We start from the raw sequence: 15607 nt of genomic DNA on the forward strand, positions 1-15607 counted from the left end.
TAATTTTCAACTCCTGTCAAATTTAAATTACAATGCTACACATTCACGCGAAACTTTTTAATCCTAAACAAATTTGGCAAATGGACTGTAATACTAAACCATGGCCCCAATGCATTTCTTAGAAAATATCTTAACTACATATTTTTATGATAAAACTAGTTTTATTTTTACGCCACATGAAAAGAATATTCCACGCAATGATTCATTCAAAGTAAAGAATTAAATACATAAATATCTATGTTGTTGCCTGGCTGAGTTTCGTCATGAGACTACAAACAAGTGCAGCCTGTGGTGTGTGTATCACCATGTTGATTTTGTCATCATCTGTACGAATTTGGAACAGTCGTTTTTCATCGTTTACTACCCATGTCAGAGAGTGATAGCTCACCGACACCAAAAGGGTCTAGAATGCAAAAAAATAACAACATATAAATGTCAGTAAAAATTCTTGATATTTCTATGATATGACTGAAGCAGATACCGTTGTCTATTAACCCCTCATACTCCAAAATAAACAAAGCTTTAAATATGCCGTTTCCCTTTGTTTGCTTACTTTCCTTACAACCATCTTAAATCATTGCTTCTATTGATTCAAGATGAGAGAAAAGGAATTAATAATGACGTCATTTAGGAGTGTCCAGACATTAGTATTTATGCAATGGCAAGTTTTTTTTCATTTAAAAAAAAATAAGTTGATCATCACTGTACACATACTTACACATACACTGTACGTCGCAAATATGTTGTAAAACCAATGTTAAAACATAGTTAATGTATGAACAGCTATACCAATGTTAACCAGTACGGAATAGCTAAAGAACTATCACATCAGTATCAATAATCTCATTACTGCTTGGTCTACAGCTTGGTAACATGCTTCAATACAAAGAAAAGTCGTAAAAACAACTTATATAGGGTACTTTGCTTTCAACTTTGATGAAATGAATTCCTCTGTGATTTGTGCCAATATATAATGGAACTATTCTCTGATAGTTCTCTCCGCCTTGGTGCTTTGTAGCATATGCATACCCTGTAAAGAACGCGGAACCATAGGGAGGTATCTGTGTCCAACAGTATCTACAAACATAACAAATATTCTAATGAAAAGCAAACCTAACGGTTAGCGACAAATAGTCACATAGCTCTAAGTCGAAGTGCGGAAACAACACATTTTCAAACAGTTTAAATAGTCTTAAAATGGTATAAAAATGCTAGGATTAAATAATAATCGTATGTACCGCAAGTACAAAAGTTGAAGTTGTGAAATTTCACCCGGTCCTTCTTCACTGATTTCTTTGTGTTCAGTCAAAATTTTCTGAGGCCAATTCACAGATCGCAGCCGAAGTTTACAAATGGGCAGTAGCTGGCAAAGAACATCATCCCTAAAACAAACATGAAGACACAGTCACCATTTCACGACACAATTCTTATTGTATTTATCACAGCATTGACCGCACAAGTGTATTAGAGTCGTTTGCTAATCCCTCAATCATAGCAAGAACTTTTTCAAAGTTTTATTACTGAATATTTTTAAAACAGTTTTTACGTGAAGAAAGCTGTTTTGTGTTTCTTCGGATCATGGGGACCAAACAATATTCTCATTCCAACAGCAGCCATGGCAATGGCCACCTGGTCTGAACAAGGATATAGACCTCTTAATACTTGCACACGAGCTTCTTCATAGAGCAAGTGAATGGAGAAAATGTCAGTGACCTACATTCCAAAAAAACACTTGTAAACCGATAATATTTCTACGACAAAACCCAGACCAAATCTTTTTTGTAATTACTATCATTAGTAAACACTTTTATTAATCAAAAATCAATGATAAAATCAGTGTGGCATAAGCTGCAAATTAACCTTGTCGTTACTAAAAATACAAAAATCATTCTGTGCTCCAGATCACTGCTTACCACTTCTTCTGCATTGGGAAGAAGTCGTACATCTCGTTTAACAACTATAGTGGGTTTTTCTTCCTTACATGCTTTCCACTGAATGCCGCTTAACTGTCTCAGAACCTGTGAAATAAGAGATGTAGAATATATTAATTATAACATAGAATCATTTTCCTTTAGTTTGTTGAGGCAAAGGAGATGTTTAAGGTATAGTTTTATCAGAAATATTGCCTTGCTTTTGCATAATTTGCTATTTCATTCAAACATTTTGGCTAGTTTAGGTTTGTGACATGTTACTCAACTTAATACAGCCTTGGCTGCAAACTATTCATTGTTGTGCTGTGTGTTTGGTAAGCTCTCTTTAATCACAATTTATTTTTCATTAAATGACAGCATATTGGAAAGTGGAAATGTAATTAAGAAAGTATATACTTTGAAATGCTGTACCTCTGGCCATCTGTTCATCTCTACCAGTGGACTATGCTCTGGCTTTAACTGAAGATCTACAAAAGATGTGGGTTCTTCAAAAGCTATCTTTAAGAACTTGGTTAAAAGCTTTTACTATTGAAGCCAAATGAATTTGCATTGTTTAGTTGGCTTATATTACTGTGTTTGTACAATTTCATATGACATACGTAAGCTTTTTGACGTAATCCATAGAGCAAAGTAACATTTAGCCTCATGAGAAAAGTTAAGGCTTTCTAAGATATCTCCCACTAATGTTCTGCTTCCACGTTTTAACTCAACTGCCTTCTCTGATCCATCCATTCTACAAATGAAAATGGAAAAAGTCATTGAATTCAGCATAACATACAAGGTTTACATTTCAAAAAAGCATAGGTAAAGCAGGCTTATAAATTATACCGTGTTTTGTGCATGTTGTAAAATACCCACACCTATGAATTAATAGCTTCTGATATGGCCGGTGTGATAGTTCTTTTAACAAGTTCATACACTTATGCCAATCTTTGGATCGAATCTGTTCACAACACTCAGATGCAGAACGACCTTGTTTGTCAATTACATGCTGAAAATTACAATATATAACATTCCAAGCAAAATCCCAAATTACTGCAAAGTGGCAACTGGAAAATTTATTACACTCCTCCTCGTGGAGAAGTGTGCTTAATGCTAATAACAAGGAATAAATTATATTTTAATGCAATTATACTATTTTAATTTTCAATAAGCAAAATAATAGTCAAAACAAACACTACAAACTATACATAAAATACCTACCCGATCAACAAACGTATGTTCACAGAGCATCTTTACAATTGCAGCATGACCGCAACCAGCAGCAAGATGTAGAAGACTAGCTGAATTTCTATTGCACAAATTGGGGTCGCACCGTCCGTCTTCCAAGAGCAATTTCATCGCTTCTGTCCTGCCATACCTGAAACAAATATATTTGAGGGATAAGCATTTAATGTCTTGCAAAGTGTGTAGAATATTCAGATAACTATGAAAACTCAAAACAATATTTTTGTAGCAGTACAAAGCAAAAATGCTAGAATAAACTGTTGTAGAAAATTTAAGTGCAACCAACCATTTGATTTAACCAGCCGGCCACAGTGTTAACATCATAACCTACAGTAATGCAAGTTAATAAATAAATATTTTCACAATAAAATTTTCTAAAAGTTTTAAATGGCATCAAACACAAAGGTATAAAAATACACTAAAACTAGTTGGTGCAAACTAAGGAAAAAACATGTTGACAATTTTAAAAGGAAGTAGTACAAACACACACGAGCAATAAAAGATGTCCTGAATTAAAAAAGCCTCATATCTAAAAAAATTCAAAGAAAAGATAATGACACTCGTAAGAATCTGAACCGACTAACTTTGCTCATTGCACTTGATCAAAGTGTTCTACAAGCAAAGGATCAAATTCAAACTTGTCATCTTGTTGACGAATGCAAGATATTAATCCGTTTTTCAGTTATATGGAATTATTAAAAATTCTTACAACCAAATCCCCTGCTTATACAGTCAATCATTCAAACAAAAACTAAAATGTGTTACAGTTGGTTTCTCACTTCATGCAAAATAAAGGATTCGGCCTGAATCAGCTCGCGACATTCAAGTTGGTTAGAATAACAACAATGGCTGATATTCGTGAGTAATACATCAATTTTTGTTTAATTTTCCACACCCCTACCAACAAGCATAGTGCGAAGGAGCCCAACCATCATGGTCCCAAGTTTCAATCTGGGAATTGCCACTCTGCAAGAAATGTGTCAAAGCAGATATATCACCATCAGCAGCTGCACGATGCACAGGGAACTCTTCAACCCAACTTAATTCACTAGATGTTTAGAAAAAAATCAGCGTGAAACTTTGTACGTAATCTTCACATATTTGAGAAAAACATGTTAGAAAAGTATTTGAGAAAAACAAAAATGTGCAATTAAATTCTACACAAATTTATGAATACCAAATGGTTTAATGTTAGATAATATTAAATATTTAAATTAGACGATGTAGCAGTAGCTAATGCAACGTTTTAAAGCATATTTGTTACGGTTTATTTCAAAAACTACTTACAATCAAAATTGATACATACACCAAAAAAGAAGTAAAATGTCCAGCGTTTTGAGAAAATAAGCAAAACAAACAACAGAGCCAAAATGCTGGAAAAAATATTTATGCAGATGCTTCAGTTGTCACTGCTACTATTTTACTGTGAAAAGGATGGCACAAGTACATAGACTAATTCAAAAAGAGTAAGGACATGATTACAAAAAAAAAACAAGCAAACCGAAAAAAGCTCATTTTGAAAAATTGCAGTGGCCAGAAAAAACCTACCGATTTTCCTCTACAATGTCTTGACCTTTAAACCATTGCTCACGATCAGGAATTTTTATTTTAGTATAATCAGGAACTTTTTGTCCATAAAATGGATTCAATACATAGCAATCAATCTGTGCAAAACAAGAAAAACTGTAGAAAGAAATCTTTTTTTACTTCTGCATAAACTCAATGTCTTCAAATTAATAGCTTGTGATTAATATGTTAGAAAAAATTAAATTGAAATACCTTGTTGTAAATGCTCAGATCAGTTCCATAAAGTGGATTAGTAACAAACATATCAATACTATTTGCTTCTTTCATTTTCGCCATCGCTTCATCAGGTCTGAGACCATTTTCTAACAGTAACCAATCTCTAAGAATAACAAAATTGATCAACTTTAGAAATACAAAACAGGCTTTAAGACAAAGACAATATCTTGTTCAGATCAGCAAAATATTTTGAATCTGGTATATTTACTATTTGTAAATAGATGCTTGCTATTCTATTACTTAATATCAAATTATATAACAAGATTTAGATTAAAAGCAAAACTTGCATACTGATTTGGTTCAGCAGCATAGGCAGGATTAGTAATGTTTTCATGAATGCGATCAAGTGCAGTAGACCGAAAGATGCCTTGTACTGCATGGGGCCTAGATAGTTGTTTTTTTAACCACCTAAAACACAATAAATTGCAAATCAACCACTAGTAAACAAATGCACAGTCTGATGGGATTTTACTTTTTTATATTGCTATTGAAGTTTTCAAAAAATTCCAAAAATTCTTAGCCACACAAAGCAATGAGTACAACAGTTTTAAATGATAACTAAAAAGTAATTTTACATGTTTAGCCGCCCATATTGATTTCATCAATAGAGTAAGATTAACATAAAAACAATTAAAAAATATTAAAATAAGACCAAGCCTACTTTTAGATTATGGAAGGGATACGAAAAAGTATTGCTTAGAAAGGATTATATTCAGGCCATTTGGAACATATTCAGATGATTTAGGTGACGATATTGTTATGTTATTGCTATAAAAACACTTATAGTCAGTTGGGGCAAAAAAAAACATAGGGGTACTTGGGGTAAAAAAGGACAACCCCCCCAACTCCCCCTAAGAATGATTTTTTTGAAAAAGCTTTGCATGGTTAGAAACATCGTTTATTTGCATAGTTTTTTAACATACAATACAGGTCTAGAGGTAAGTACTCTTCAGGAACTATGCAAATCACTAAATTGACCCAAAAACGGTCCAAAAAAACTTTTTTTGCTCTTTACTAAACTTTTTGTGGATTGAAAACGATGGTTGACAATCACAATCTTTTTATGTGTATCTACATGATATTTTAGTATGATTGTACTCCAGTACTTCAATTTTGATTTCTGTTAACCTTTCATTCTATTCTATGTTGTCTTTTTTTGCCCCAAAACTACACAATGTGTTGGGGCAAAAAAAGACAGCTGTTTTTATTTTCCCTGTGCTTGTTTTTTTTTACCCCATCTTAAATAACTTTCATTTTAAAACGATTTTGGTTGCTATAAGGAATTAAACTAACATTTTAATGTTTTACTTGCATTGTCTCAGTTTCCTGATCTCTAGTAAATACATTAAACCTAATGTACTGATGATTCATTTGAAATTAAGTTAAGCGAGTGAAGTTAAGCGTGAAGTTTCACTCTCCAATCATTTTGTGTGGTTCTTTGTAGTTAATTGATTTATGTACCATTCCACTTTGTTGAACTCCTGCCAAGTAGCTATTCAAAAGCTTAACCTTCTTGTAAGCATTTACCAGTTTCAGATGTCTCGGTTCAGTGTTAGTTTAACCAGTCCTGGTAGCATTGTGTTTCGTATATAGGCAAATAGGCAATTTCGTTGAGGCAAATAAAATGCTTTAACTTGACTTGCCCTTCATCAATATGATTAGCTCTGAGTTCGTGTCATTGAGCACTGAAGCGTCGCTTCAGACTAATTTCTGATTAGATATTGATCCTAATGTACTCGTATGTTTCAGGTGATATATATATATCTTTAAATTAGAGTACTGAGTGAATGATAAACTAAAACATGGTGAGGAATTATGAAGTGAAAGTTAAGCATTATACCAAGGCAGGAATTGAAAAAGCAGTGGCCGAAGTACAGCAAGGCCAAAGCTTGAATAGTGTTGCTATAAAGTATGGTGTATCCAGGACGCTTTTAAAGAACCGTTTGAAAGATCAGGTTAAGAAGCGAGGAAGGAAGACAGTGTTTCCAATGCATGTAGTACGAGTAGATACGAGCATGGTGACGATACTTCCAACGAGTAGATACAGAGGATGAGATGGTACAAGAGTCTGACGATGAATCTGAAGAAATTAATGATGAAACAAGAGAAGACACAGTTGTTGGAATGGAAGATGTAGAGGAAGAGAGAAGAGATGTAACTGAAGAAAGTGTAAATGAACAGAGGAAAGAAAAGAGAACAATTAAATTGGAAATAAACAAAAAGCAATTTGGAAAGTACTTTGCAGTGTTTTGGGAGAAGCCAAAAACATATTATTGGGGAAAACTTCTGAAGGTCTTCAGAGACGAGGTTGATGGAAAAATTGAGCAAGCTGAATTTAAGTTTTTGCACAAGAAATCAACTTCGGAAGGTGCAGTGTATTGGGACTGGCCAAAAAAGGAGGACATAGATATAGTCAACGTTGAAAATTGTTTTTGGGGTCCTTCAACCGCAGTGTTAACTTCTGTCGGACGTGCAAAATCATATTTTGGTTTTGCCGAGGAAGAGGAAGTGAAAGAAAAATTTGTGTTCCTAAGCAAATATGGACTTCATAATGCATAAACTTCTTTGTTTGTTTGAACAATATGTTACAGTTTCATCCTCATCTGTATATATTGCTATTTCTTCTGCTTTGTGTTGCTTTTAATAAACAAAATTTGCTGTCGAAATTGATTGTTTTTTTTACCCCGTACATGGTTTTTATTGCCCCAAACACTGGGGAAAAAAAACAACACAAATTATTCAATAAAAATAAAAAGAATAAACATAATGCTCCAATTTTTTGGATACATCAATGGAGTATTAATATTGATCAATAGAGGGTAAAACTTGACTTTTTGGCCCATTTTTTTGCCAGAAAATCAAAAGTTTGTTAATTTTGCAATTTTTTGCCCCACTTGACTATACTCTTTTAATTGTATGTTAAACTTTAAATACCTAAATAAACTTTAAGTGCATTTCAGAAAGTCCATTGCTCACCTATCCAGGGCTTCCAAAATTTGTTGGGTTCCATCAGCATAATCACTGGCAGCATAAGTTTCACTGATGGCAGCTGACAACAGATAAAAACTGAATTTGCCATGCGCAGTAAGATGATCAAGTTTTGCCAAGGTGGGAACAACATAAATCGACACGTCCTCTAGAGCTCCTCCCACCTGATAAAATAGTTGGATTACAAAAGTTACTGAAAATACTGAGACTATGCTGAAAAATAGATAAATTCCATACCTGCAGTTTCTGCTTCTTTGCATGAATAACTCTTTTTACCTTAAGTCCAGGCACAGGGGGGTCACTTGAATGAGTTATCTGCAAAGGTCAAAAGATGAACAGTGGAAATTTGACTAAAAGCCGCAAAAAAATCCCAGTAAAAAACAACTTAGGTAATCTTTAATTTTCAACAAAAACACATTGATTCATTGACATGAAGCGATGCACTGGTGTGGATATGATTATAATTATGCTGCTTACGCATAATCAAAATCTAAATACTTCCAAAAAATTTCATAAAACTACTAATAACTAACCAGCAAGCTTCATGCTACCTTAAATAGATGGTCTGCAACCACAGATTTAACCTTCTGGCTTTTATCTGCACTTCTGGTGAATGGCAGAGATTTTATACTAAACAGAACACCATAATGAACATCAAAAAATTATAATTAACATTAGCAGATTTAGTACTAGTAGTGTGCCACTGTTAGACTGGCCACAAATCGATTCAAATTTGAAACTTGGCACCAAACACTACCACTGTCATTGCATTATACATTGTGCTAATGGCACCTGCTCCAGCTTAAAGGTTCTGGTGAACAAAAACTAATAAATTTGTTTAACCTGCATTTAGACTTGACCATAAAACAACTAAAATATTTTTCGACTTGCAAATATTAATTTAAGCAATATAAATACTGATACTAAACAACACCACATGATACTGTATCATGTTTGCACATAAAAATTAAACTATAGCCAAAACCATAACAGTATTTCACAAAACAGGAAGAAAATATATATATATTGGCACATGGTCACAATAATGGAAGATTTGGTCACAATTATATATTCTTGTATTTTAATAGGTTGAGAACATTGTAAACCTTTGTATGAAAACCACCAATTTTTACTAATAGAATAGACACAGGTTGTCAAACCTGGTATATTATACCCATTGTTAAAAATGTGAATCTCATCACTACAGTTTTACAGCAAACAGCTGAAAACACTTATGAGTGACCACAAATCACACTATCCACACACAATGTTCACAGAAGAAAAAACAGAAAAGTTGGTGATAAAAGACCAATAGACATTATACAAAATTATACTGAATTGTGGGCACAAGAACAATATCATTTAAATATAAATGTAATAGGATTGGCTTTTGCTTAAGATTTCAGAAAATTTACCAAGTTTTCTTCTCCAATGATTCATCAAGATTATTTTGATCAGTTGAATGGTGCCTGGTTTGTAGCAAAACCTCACAATCTTTAGGCTTAAAGTTTTTTTCCTTGCTCTTTGAAGAAGACGAAAACAATGGTCTTATAACACAAACAAACATATTCATATGTGTTACATCAATCAAATACAGCCTGAAAACTAAACAAGAAGGATGGCATCAAAATTACTGCACTATCACTGATATTTTAATGTAGTGCGAGGGTGCGGCCTACAAGAATATTTTCTGCCTGTCCCGATATATATATATTTTGGAATTTTCAAACAATAAACAATTATTACTTGAAGCGCCACGTCTTTGTTTATACATTGAAAAAGTCTTCAATACAAAATTGTATAAAACATTTTTGAAGCTTTATGTACTTATCGTGTTATCCTTTTGGCTTTTTAGTGTGTATTGCGGCCCTTGGGTTAAATTAAAAGTTTTCACTTTGTCCTCAGAGCAATTTGTAGATGTAGATTACTATGTCATAACATTTAAATTAGGTTAACAAGAAACTGTTTCAAAGAGCTTGGAACTTACTTTGTTCCCAGTGAAATAATCACAGCCTTTAATGTATGAAGTGACTATTTCATTGGCGTCCACCTACCGTAGTTGCTAAATCACAATACGGTGACTGGCAGATTTTCGCAGTTGGGTTTATGACTCTCATTTTAGATGAGGAGAAGACAGCAATGAAGTGGCATTGTGGTTAACAATTGGGCTCGTATGCTGGAGATCTTGGGTTCGAATATTGCTATTGTTTGGCTTTTTTTAGTTTAAATTTATTTTTGATGTAATTTAGTCATGAGAGGTGAGAGTTCGGGCAGGAGGAGATTAATTTTAAATTAATTTAGACTTTGAGGAAAATTGTAATTTTAAGTTAAAAAATAGCGTTTATTTCAATTCGCAGTCTAGCTTAGTAATTTAATCATGAGAAGTGAGACTTTGGGTCAAAGAGGATTAGTTTTAGGTTAATTTACACTTTGGAAGAATTAGTACAACGTTTTAAGTTAAAAATTAGCATAAATTTCAATTCACAGACTAGTGTAATTGCTGTTTACCATATTTTCCTACTTCAGAAAACAGCGACCGGTAAAATAAGTGTCTACTTCACCGGCTGCCGTTTACTGAAGCAAGAAAATACAAATTGTATAATTGGCTTGTCGTTTAGCGAAGTAGTTTTTTCCAACTTCGGTAACCGGTATAGGGTAAAATAGACGCTGCCATTAATGTAACATAATGTCTATCTTCTGACTTGTATGTTCAAGCTTATTAGCCACAGAAATTTTTGTTAAGAACAATCTCATCAATGTTATAATTTAACTTCATAAATCAATAAAAAAAGTGTATAAGTTTTATTATATTATCTATATTTATGTGAGGGTAAAAGAGAATTTAAAAAACATTTTACAAGCTCGAAATGTCAGATGACGCACCCAGGGTGCATTCCATGTCATGCAGACACCAAAGGTCAGTTTGGCGTACATTATGATTGCACCAAAGACTGTGCCAACTGTAATCTCTAAAAAAAGGAGACACTCTGCTTATTTTTAGTCTGAAGAAGAGAAAAACAAAAACCAAAGCGCCATTTGCAGTTTCCGTGGTTGCACCAAAATGAGAATTGGCTCCGTATCACACCACTTGACCATAGCTTCGGCAAAGGTAACTCACGTGAAAAGCACTGTGGTGAAGCACAGATGCATAGCCAGATTGCATTCCAAGCTAATTACGCCAAAGATGTTCGGCATCAGGGCATACAGTATAGCGGCATAAATTCAGTTTGACCTTAGCATGGCACAGAGCATATAGGTTAATCATTTTGAATGCACCCTGGCTGGACCGAGTGGGCATATTGGATATCGCAGAATTTTATGACTGATCAATTTCATCTTGCAGCAGAGTAGAATACATTAACTTTCTGATTTCCGTAAATAAGCTAGGCTAGCCAACAACTGAACAATAAAGCACCACTTTATGTATAAAATACCAATGTTGACTCGGCTTACGTATGGTTTTTTATATAGCCTATGCAAAATATGTTTTTTTTTCTGTCAATAGCCTACTATTGTCTATTGCAATGTTGACTTCAATAAAGTAATAGTCCAATTGGTCAGCATTTCAGTAAAACTTAAAAATGCACTACCGGTAGGGCGCTAGGCCTAGCATAAACTACGATTTTAATTATGGCATGATAATTTACTATAAACAAAGATATCTATACATCTACAAATGATATCCAGAATTAAAGTGCTATAGGAGTGGTATATGTGTTTGAAATGTAATTACAATTACCGCACCTTACCACCTACTGATCTTGAACGATAACTTTTTTATTTCCGGTGTGACATTGTTTTGGGGGAATTACCTTAGTAAAAACAATTAAAAAATAAAAACTATTTAATTTTGTTAAAACTGTTTAACTACATTAAATTAATTCGAGCTTTGTTTGCTCTTAATAAACATTATATTACCTTAAATTAAGTGGAAGTTTTAATTAGTTCAAAACTTTATAAACCTTTTTATATCTTAACGTTGAAAACGTATCTATCATTGAGAAAATGGCGGGTACGTTTTGAGGATGTCTGCTGCTCCAATTGTATTACACCACCGCGGGACCATGCAGTGCTGTGCTTAATTTGCCTATGCAGCTTCTTACCGCTGAGACTACCTATAATAATAGCTATGGTTGATCGTTGCGCTTTTTCTCCTTGTTCGATTCATGCTGGAAGAATTGTAATGAAAACACTCATTATTTATATGAAACTGTAGAGGCCTTGTTTTGGAAAGCTTAGAAACTTTTGTATAGGGGTTTGTCAAAATAAAAGTTAAGAAACTTGCTTCGTTTGTTAGGATACGTACAAACTTGGTTGTTTGCTGTGCTTGTAAATGAAATGCGTATTAAGTTGTAGGACGATATATTCGAAACCCAGCAGTAACCATCCGTTGTTTTCTTTAAATAGCCTACCAAATAGACCCTTTCCGAGTTATGGTGGCCTTTTTTAGGATGGCAAAATTTTTTCGACCACCAATACACCTACACCTAAACTTAACAATGAAAATTGTCGACCGACTTTGATTCTTTTTTAACTTACAAACGTTCTGGGCATTGGATTGTAAAGATTTTGCTCAGATCAGAAGGGTAGCATATGAATTCTTCTACACCATACGTGTCAAACTCCCGGCCCGCTTTACAATAAAACTTGGTCCACAATGCTATTTTATACATTGAACTATTTCCGGCCCGCAAGATTATTGTACCGTATAACTTAATTTTTTCATGCAAGAATCAAGATTATTACAAATCGCACAATACAGCAGCACAACAGTTGCCCCCTCATACGATAGAAGAAATCAATTTATTCTATCGCTTGTAATCTGGGCTGCTTTTTTCTTTATTGTTTGTTAATTCTTTAATGCTTTTGTAAGAAGATGAATGAAACATAATGATGTAAGAGAAGAATAATCAAAAAAAGCCCAGTCAAAAACATCAAAAATTTGTTGTTGTTTCGCTGCCTGTTCCAATTTATGTACTCGTGTCATGAAACCTTCAATCAAGTTTTATCCTTACGGCCCGCGGCGTTAAATAAGTTTTGAATTTTGACCCCTGGTGCTATTGAGTTTGACACCCCTGTTCTACACGATCAAAAAAAGTTTTGAAAATACGTTGCCCCTGACTGAAAAGTATGGCAGTTTTCGACAAAAAATCATGTGTGCAAAGCGACAAATTTTGACGTGATAGCATGCACTGAAACATTAATTCTTTATTTATTTATTATAATTCAGCTTGAAGTTTAAAAAGTTTGGCTTACACGCAATTTCCGCTATGGGTATTGCCTAGTTCTTATTTTCCAGTTGTTTAAATCCTACGCACTGGAGTTGTTCGATACGAAACGAAGTCACGTTACATGGTCAGCGTAGCCTGCGACGTAAAATGCGTAAGAGTTTGTATGGCTTCTGCAGCGCATTTGAATGTAATAATTCGGTTTGTTTTACTTGTAATGGATTATTTTAAACTTTGCTTGACTTGGAAAACAAAATCTTATGTAATGTAACAAATGTGACCACACTTCACGAAAATTGTGCATGTTTGAGTGCAGTTTTGAGTTCTTTCATTTTAATTTATTGTTTTGTATGTTTCTTTGACATATCATGAGTTTGTTATCACCCTTTAAGTTATTATTATGTGCATGTCATAATTTTAATTTGCATTGCATTCCTTATGTATGGTCAAACGTTCTAAATCAGACACTCACAGATTTGACCCCAAAAAATGCGCACAGGTCATTATAAGAAACAAACAAAAAATAAATTATCGTCTTTTATGTGACTTGTCTTTCATCTAATCACATGCTAAAGATAAGCTCATTGCATGTGGTCTGACCTTCTCATCTGAACATATTTTGTAAGGCTATTGGTTTTAGTCATCGATCTCAAGTTAAACATTATTAAATCTTCCGTAGAGTCAGAAGCAATAACGTGCGTTTGAATTTGGTATACATTTTGCTGTTTGCACATTAAAAAAACGCAGGTCACCTGAGTGGTCTTGAGACGACTCTTCGCGTGACTGAAGTTTTTTCCTTTTTTTGTTTGGTGTCTTTTAAAATTTAAATCTTTATTTTATTTGTTAAATATATTTCATAAAGCAGTTTATTTCCACTCTTATCCACTGCAAAGACCAAATAAATTGGACTTAATAAACTAGGAAATAGGATGGCAAAGCCTTTAACCATTTAAGACATGAAAAGTGGGTTGCTACTTTCAAATTGTGGATGAAAAGCTACATTGTACTTGTCGCTAAAAGGCACAATTCTACTGCTGGCATAAAAGCACTTATTGCCTTATAACTTCAAAATCACTCAGCCTTTTCATTTTCACTTTCAACGTGGTGAGTAATAAAAGCTCTCCCGATTGGAATGCGAAAAATGATATCATAATCGTCGTGACCGCAAAAAGAGAAAAGTTATTGGAGTATCGTTACAACTTAATCGAGATTAGGGGAGACACTTAGTCTAGCCTAGCAATTTCAAAATTTAGTGGTGAATGTTTAAACTGAAATATACCAGAGGGTTCTACTAAAAAAGAACTTAACACTATCGACCGATGAGGACATGAAAAATGCTATTGATAAATTTCTGAAGGTAAAGGGAATCGCCGAAGTATTGCAGGTAATTATAACATGAATGGAAGCATTTTACGCAAAAGGTAGATATGCCAGGTAGGCACCAGGTAAACTTGTTTATGCAGCGAAACAAAATGGGTTTGTTTCGCTGAAGAAGGCAAACTTCATTAGCGCAGCGCTATATTTATTTTTGTCCTGTCTACAACATATCAAAGGTCCCTCGGGGATAAAACTGGGAAAAGGAAGAAAGTGGCGTATTTGCTGCAGTGAAGCATGTAATCAATAATGTCAAGTCTATAAATAGACGAGAGTTGGCAACGAAGCTTTTGATGTGAATAGCTCGTGTGTTATTCTTTGTTTGCTTTGCTACCTTTTTACAGCAATCCTAGTGCTATTTGTTATTTTTTAATGCATTTTTCTTTTTAATCAGATGTTGTGCCCCATGTGTTTGTTTTGTTTAGTGTGTTAAGTCTCACGTGTTTTAATTTTTCTCTGGTGTTATGTCTCACTTCATTATGCTTTACTACTTCAATAAATTGCGTAAAAAGGTGAAAAACATCGTCTTAGCCTATTGATGTACTTGTAATGAAATGGTTGTTTGTCGTACCTTAACCTGTAAGGGCGACCACTTCAATTACAAAGTTTGTCTGTTGAATAGTTTATTGTCCTCGAAGTAAATGAGTCTCAAGGTCGTTGTTTCGCTTTTCTTAATCTTAGAATTAATTGTACACCTCGACAACTTTATATTCTGATTATATTGAAGCTTCTTTGAACGAATAAATCAAGATAAAACATTGTGACAGCTACATAATAAAGTCGACCACTTTCTAGGGTTGACTTCGTAGACTGTAACGCATTGAACAACTATGAACAACAACACACGCAATGCAGGCATGCACGACATTTTTGTCACGACTTAGTACGATAAGCAGAGAGTAATCGATTACGTAACGTTATGCTTTGCTTTGCCGATTTCCGTAAACAAAACAGTATTCTATGCGGCATTCTATTTGCAGGTAATCTTATCATATCATCACATACTCATGAATTTTATTAGGTTAAGCAACACAATTCGATAAGGTCATCCTTCAA

General features: G+C 34.0%; 1 protein-coding gene across 2 annotated transcripts; it reads right to left on the bottom strand.

Annotated features, from left to right (window-relative positions):
• Window positions 1-81: 81 nt before the first annotated feature.
• LOC143469369 (krev interaction trapped protein 1-like) lies at window positions 82-9899 on the bottom strand. 2 transcript variants are annotated; one of them, XM_076967041.1, is made up of 17 exons: window positions 9365-9899; window positions 8501-8579; window positions 8187-8264; window positions 7938-8113; window positions 5253-5369; window positions 4938-5064; window positions 4707-4822; window positions 4060-4206; window positions 3135-3291; window positions 2792-2922; window positions 2531-2664; window positions 2328-2398; window positions 1914-2018; window positions 1547-1713; window positions 1239-1382; window positions 921-1077; window positions 82-403 (listed from the first exon to the last, which is right to left on the bottom strand). In XM_076967041.1, the coding sequence occupies exons 1-17, from the start codon at window positions 9520-9522 to the stop codon at window positions 236-238; spliced, it is 2232 nt and encodes a 743-aa protein (XP_076823156.1). In that variant the 5' UTR covers window positions 9523-9899; the 3' UTR covers window positions 82-235. The 2 variants fall into 2 exon arrangements, with proteins under 2 accessions (XP_076823156.1, XP_076823158.1); XM_076967043.1 differs by having other exon boundaries at window positions 84-403; window positions 2343-2398; window positions 9365-9897.
• Between the last annotated feature and the right edge of the window lie 5708 nt (window positions 9900-15607).

Source organism: Clavelina lepadiformis, chromosome 8, assembly GCF_947623445.1.
Source record: "Clavelina lepadiformis chromosome 8, kaClaLepa1.1, whole genome shotgun sequence".
In the NCBI taxonomy this organism is placed as follows: Eukaryota; Metazoa; Chordata; class Ascidiacea; order Aplousobranchia; family Clavelinidae; genus Clavelina; species Clavelina lepadiformis.

Excerpts from the sequence above, each read along its gene's own strand:
- LOC143469369 (XM_076967041.1), bottom strand. The coding sequence starts at position 9,522 with ATGAATATGTTTGTTTGTGTTATAAGACCATTGTTTTCGTCTTCTTCA. Across the intron at positions 8,580-9,364 it reads TCATTGGAGAAGAAAACTTG|TATAAAATCTCTGCCATTCA; the intron begins GTAAATTTTCTG and ends TGTTCTGTTTAG. Across the intron at positions 5,370-7,937 it reads ATTTTGGAAGCCCTGGATAG|GTGGTTAAAAAAACAACTAT; the intron begins GTGAGCAATGGA and ends ATTGTGTTTTAG.